At 59.7% G+C, this 6,062-nt stretch overlaps 1 protein-coding gene across 1 annotated transcript in view; it reads left to right on the top strand.

Annotated features, from left to right (window-relative positions):
- Window positions 1-391: 391 nt before the first annotated feature.
- The window catches only part of YY1 (YY1 transcription factor), a 28,926-nt gene continuing 23,255 nt past the window's right edge, over window positions 392-6,062 (top strand). Inside the window, exon 1 of the mRNA XM_037503910.2 lies at window positions 392-1,297. Within this exon, the coding sequence (XP_037359807.1) occupies window positions 634-1,297 (664 nt within the window). The 5' untranslated portion in view covers window positions 392-633. The remainder of the gene's footprint in view (window positions 1,298-6,062) is intronic.

Raw genomic sequence — 6,062 nt, 5'->3', positions numbered from 1 at the left:
GGCGGCGACGGCGGCGCGCTGACGTCACGCGCCGCCGGCCAGGCCGCGCGCGCGGGGGGCCGTCCCGCCCGGCCAACCCCGGCGGCGCCCGGGCGGGGGGCGGGGCCCGGCCGGCGAGCGGGCCGGCCGATTGGCCGGGGAGGCGGGGCGAGCGGCCCGGCCGGCGAGTGGGCGCGGGCGGGGCGGGGCGCCGCCCGCGCGGAAGTCTCGCGAGGCCCGGCCCGAGCGGAGTGTGGCGGCGGCGGCGGCGGCGAGATCTGGGCTCGGGCTGAGGAGTTGGTATTTGTGTGGAAGGAGGCGGAGGCGCAGGAGGAAGGGGGACGCGGAGCGCCGGCCCGGAGGGCGGGAGGAGGCGCGGCCACAGCGGGCGGCGAGGCCGGCGCGGCGCCGGGGCGAGCAGCGGCCGAGCGAGCGCGGGGCGCACCGAGGCGAGGAGGCGGGGAAGCCCGCCGCCGCCGCCGCCGCGCCCGCCCCTTCCCCCAGCCGCCCGCCCTCTCCCCCGCCCGCCGCCCGCCCGCCCGCCCGCCCGCCGCCTTCCTCCTCGCGGCTCCCCACGGCCGGCCGCCGCCTCGCCCGCCCGCGCGCCGCCCCGGAGCCGAGGCCGCCGCGGCCGCCGCGGCCGAGCCCCCAGCCATGGCCTCGGGCGACACCCTCTACATCGCCACGGACGGCTCGGAGATGCCGGCCGAGATCGTGGAGCTGCACGAGATCGAGGTGGAGACCATCCCGGTGGAGACCATCGAGACCACGGTGGTGGGCGAGGAGGAGGACGACGACGACGACGACGAGGACGGCGGCGGCGGCGACCACGGCGGCGGGGGCGGCCACGGGCACGCCGGGCACCACCACCACCACCACCACCCGCCCATGATCGCGCTGCAGCCGCTCGTCACCGACGACCCGACCCAGGTGCACCACCACCAGGAGGTGATCCTGGTGCAGACGCGCGAGGAGGTGGTGGGCGGCGACGACTCGGACGGGCTGCGCGCCGAGGACGGCTTCGAGGACCAGATCCTGATCCCGGTGCCCGCGCCGGCCGGCGGCGACGACGACTACATCGAGCAGACGCTGGTCACCGTGGCGGCGGCCGGCAAGAGCGGCGGCGGCGGCTCGTCGTCGTCGGGCGGCGGCCGCGTCAAGAAGGGCGGCGGCAAGAAGAGCGGCAAGAAGGGCTACCTCGGCGGCGGCGCCGGGGCGGCGGGCGGCGGCGCGGACGCGGGCAACAAGAAGTGGGAGCAGAAGCAGGTGCAGATCAAGACCCTGGAGGGCGAGTTCTCGGTCACCATGTGGTCCTCAGGTGAGCGGCGGCGCGCGCCGGCCCCCGGGATGTTTTTGTTTTGAAGGGAAGCCATGTTTTATGTGTGCGATGGGCGCCGCCATCTTCTTCGCGGGGCAAGTATGGCGGCCCCAAAAGATGGCGGCGGCGGCGGGGGCGGCGGGCGGCGGCGGGCGCGGCGGGCGAAGATGGCGGCGCAGGGCGCGGCGCCGCCCGCTAGGCCGCAATGGCGTAGTTTCCCCGGGCGGGGCGCGCGGCGCGGCGCGGCGGGGCGGGGCGCGCTCGGGCCAACGGACGCGCCGCCGGCCCGTTGTGCGCGGGCCCCCTGCGGCCGGCCGGGCGCGGGGCGCGGGGGGGCGTTGGCGGGGCCGCGCCGACCTCCCCGCGCCCGCCGCCGCCGCCTTTCCCCCGCCGGCCGCTGGGGGCGCCGCGGCGCCCGCCCCGCCCCGCCCCCGGCCCTCCCCGGCCCTCCCCGGCCCGCCGCGGCGCCCGGGGCCGCCTCCGAGGGGCGGGCGCGAGCCCGGGCTCTGGGCCCCGGGTCCCGGGTCCTGCGCGCGGCCGCGGCGCCCCCGGCCCTGGCGCCTCGGAAGTTCTCCCGCCGCCGGGCCTGGCCCGCGGCCACCGAACAAAACCGACGCTTCCGTTTCGAGCCCCCGCCGGCGCCCTGCGGGCCGAGGCCGCCCCCGCGGGAGATGCCGGGAGCGCCGCCGGCCGTGACCGCCGCGCGGGGCCGGGGAGGCCGGTCCGCGCGCCCCCTGGCCCCGGCCGCGGGGCGGGAGGAGACGCAGCCCCGCGAGCCCGCGCTGGCGGCGCCCGGCGCCGGGGTGCTGGGGCCCTCCCCGCGGTTTCCTCTGTTCGTCAATTTCAGAATAAATGGAGCCGCCGAGCGGGGCCCGCCTGGGGGTCTTGGAGGACGGTTAGTGCTTGGAGGCGCCGAAGGGCAGGCGGGAGGTCTGGGTCGCGGAGCTGGGGGGTGTCTCACCCGAGGGCCGAGCTGCGAGAACCAGCGCTGCTGCCCGGATCCGTGACTCAGGGCCCAGCGAGGGAGCGGGGAGTCGCTGCCAGCATCTCCCCGCGAGCGCTGACGGGCGCGCCGGTCGTCCTGGCCCGGGAGCGCCCTGCGGAGCTCGGTCGCCGGAGTCGAGCGGCGGCTCCGTGTGTCTGAGGGAGACGGGGCTGCGCCCGCGCTCGGGGACGGCGAGGAGAGCGGGCCCGGCCCGCCGCGGCTCGGAAGGTGGGCGCGCCGGTCGAGCTTCCCGTCAAGATGAGTGAAATACGGAGGGGGCTTTGGTCATTGGGAGTTTGCTGAGTTTAGGACAGTGCTGCTGAGGTTAGACATCTAGGTGAAGGTGAAGATTTGGGGTAACACTCCATTAGCTACATAAAAAACTACACTTTTTGTTACGTTGTAGTTAGGCGGGCTTTGTAGCGATCACAAAATCCCATATTTTAAGTATTCTGCATCTGATGTTACCAAATTGCTAAACCCGCTTGTCCATACCCAGAAAACTAGGTAGTGTATATAGCTTTACTGGATGAGGTGACATGTACCAAGCCAGCCAGTCAGGGAGCAAAGCCTGACTAATGGAAGTTAATTTACAATTAATTAAGTCAGCATTTAAAAGTCATTACTTCCCCTGTGCAGTCGGCTGGTCACACAGTTTGGGGTTATTTTAAAGTCCGTTTCTTGAAAGAGTTAATTGTCTGCTGACCTGTTTGAGTACTCAGTGCATGCAAGTGATTATAAATATTTAATGGCAATTTGAAGAAAGAGGCTTCTTTTTTCAGACTTGGTTTTGTGGTAAATTATCCCCCTTTCTTGTCCTGGTGGTTTGGAATCATTACCAAAGAAAAGCCAAATAAGTTGTGATTAACTGTGTGCACCAAGTTCAAATTCTGAGTGTGGTCTTCAGTACTGAAGTAAGGGGATAGTTGATAACAGGTGAAATCAAAGCAGGTTAATGGTTGAGCAGTGTGTGTGCACTTGTCCGGTGTGTCGTGGGGAGTGTGTTCTCTGCTTTCACACACTCCTCTCCTTTGATCCTAGGCACAAGAGTGTTGCCCCCACTGTAGTTTCGCTGAAGCAGAGCTGTGGATTGGAATGAGCTGCGAGGAGTTTTCTCTTAGTCCAGGATTAGTTACCTCAAGTCCTTAACATAATTGTACACAGAGTTACTTGTTATGTTAGTACCTGTTGGTTTAAAAACAGTGCCTAGTGGAAGCTAGCATGTTTGAGGAGAACAAATATTTAGATTTTGCTTGCAGAAAGTCTGTTTCCTAGAGTAAGAGCATTGAGTGTGATTGGTGCCTTTGCGGTGGAGCAGCAGGAAGGAATCTGGTTGTCTGTAGTAGCAGTTACAGACCAGAAAGGGTCCTAAGAGATCAGCTTTTTTAAAAGTAACATTAATATTTCACCTGTGCACAGTTCACTGGTTTCTACTCTTGTCAGATTCTGCCACTATTATACCGCTATCCTAATTGCAGAACAGTTGTCACCCCCAGAAAGAAACCCTGTACTTGTTAGCAGTCACTTTCTATTTCTACTCCCCACGACCCCTGGCAACCACCAGTAAATACACTTACTGCCACTCAATTCACCTGTTTTAGACACCTCATTTAAATGGAATTATGGAATATATGGTCTTTTGTGTCTGGCTTACATGTTTTCAAGGCTCACCCATTTGTAGAATATACTTTTTATGGTTGAATATTTTCTTATAGAGATAATAGAGCAGGACCTGCTTGTCTTTACAGTTGAGGAAGTTAGGGCCTAATTTGTCTCAATATAGTCACAGTTCAACTGTTATGAATATTACCAACTTATTGCTTTAAGGCTTATGTTGATTTTAGATTTTTTTCTGGGGTGTTACTAATGAACACTGCAATTTTTTTTAAAGATTTGTTTATGCATACAAGAACTGGGGTACCATCCAAGGGTGCGGGGGGGGGGCAAATAAGAACAGGCAGACTGACTGAAATACACTGCTGAGGGGGGCAGCGGGTGAGAAAGGAGAGGTCTGCTGCACCATGTGGGTAGCTCCCTGGACGGCCAGGATTGAACTCACACTGCAGAGGCTGTGGTCAGCTTCACGGTGCTATGCTTAACCCCTTGCACCACCAGGGAGGCCCGAAAACGTCAATGTTAAGGAGAGTTAGATCACAGTATTTTTTATTTCTCTCCTAGATGTTCATCACTGTTGTGCAGGGACAATAATCTTATTTTATAGAAATTATAAACTAAACCACTGAATTAAACCGCTGTGTTGAGCAGGAAGGCTGGTGATAAAAGCTGAGCATTTAGTTGTGTGGGTTTTTTTTTTGTTTGTTTGTTCTTTGTTTTTAGATTTATTTATTTATTCATTCATTTATTTATTTATACAAGCACTGGGTACAGTCAGAAGCACGGGAGGGCGAGAGAATTCACTAGAGACAGCAGGCAGACTGATGAAGTACACTGCTGAGGGGAGCAGCAGGCGGCAGGAGAGGTCTGCGCGCCATGTGGGACCCTCACCTAGTGGCCTGGGCTCGAACCAGCGCTGCAGAGGCTACGGGCAGCTTCGCAACCCAGCGCTCAACCGCTGTGCCACCGGGGAGGCCCAGTTGTTTTTTTTCAAAGATTTATTTATGCATACAAGAACTGGGTTACAGGCCAGAGGTGTCCAGGGGGTGGGGAAGAGGATTCCCCAGAAACAGAGTGGGAAACAGAACCAGCGATGGACTGAAACACACTGCTGAGGGGAGCAGCAGGGACACGGGAGAGGTCTGCTGCGCCGTGTGGGTCACCTCCCTGGCTGGGGATCCAACTCGTGCTGCAGAGGTTGCTGATAGCTTCATAGTGCTGAGACTTACCCCCTTGTGCCACCAGGGCAGCCCCCCAAACATTTAGAAGGCTTTTGAAATCTTCAGGTTTGAGATAGTTTGAAAGTTTGACCTTCCTAAAAGGCTGCAGATGTCTTCTGTTGGCAGATGTGTTATGCTGGATTGAGCAGAACCTCTTAAGATCACAAAGCCATTGATCATAGAGTCAGTAAAGTGAAAGAAAGCTGAAACAAACGTGTTACGTTTCCCCTCAATTTTATGTATTCAGAAAGTTCAGGTTTGTTAAGAATGACTAGTCCTGACCTTCTGCCAGTCCTCTGCAGGTGTCCAGCTCCTCCTCTTGTGCTGGCTATTGATCACCAAGTAGACATGCCAGAAAAAGTCCCATGGATCCCTGCCAGCGAAGCCTTCCAGAGTGACTGGGCGGCCTCAGGCCCATCCTGACTCTCAGGGCAGCTCAGGCCTCCTCTTCTCCCCTCCAGGTCATAGCAGTCTCCTCCCGGCTCTCACCAGTAACAGCCCACTCCCCCGGGGGGGGAAGAGGAAAACCCCTGCCAGGAAAGGGCCAGGGCTGCTGCTACACCTGCGGAAGTATAGAAACTTGGAAGAAAGAAAATGAATTAATAAATAAGTCAGACTCCTAGGTGGGTAGATACAAAAGGCCTTTCTGTTCATTTTCTTTCCTTTTTTTAATATTTATTTATTTATTTATTTTGTAGAAGAGCTGGGGTGCAGGCCAGAGGAGCGGGGGTGAGAGGATTCATCAGACAGAGTGGGGAGTAGAACAGGCAGATCTACTGAAATTACTGCTGAGGGGAGCAGCGGGCGAGACAGGAGAGGTCTGCTGCGCCATGTGGGTCAGCTACCTGGCTGAGGGTCCAACTCAGGCAGTGATAGCCATGAGATTTAGCTCCCAAGCCACCAGGGAGGCTGACTGTTTATTTTCTTGGTTTTCAAAGTCTGCTTA

This window comes from Talpa occidentalis, unplaced genomic scaffold (genome assembly GCF_014898055.3).
Source record: "Talpa occidentalis isolate TD23 unplaced genomic scaffold, MPIMG_talOcc4v2.1 talOcc4.11, whole genome shotgun sequence".
Lineage (NCBI taxonomy): Eukaryota > Metazoa > Chordata > Mammalia > Eulipotyphla > Talpidae > Talpa > Talpa occidentalis.
This window is presented reverse-complemented; position numbering and strand designations above follow the sequence as displayed.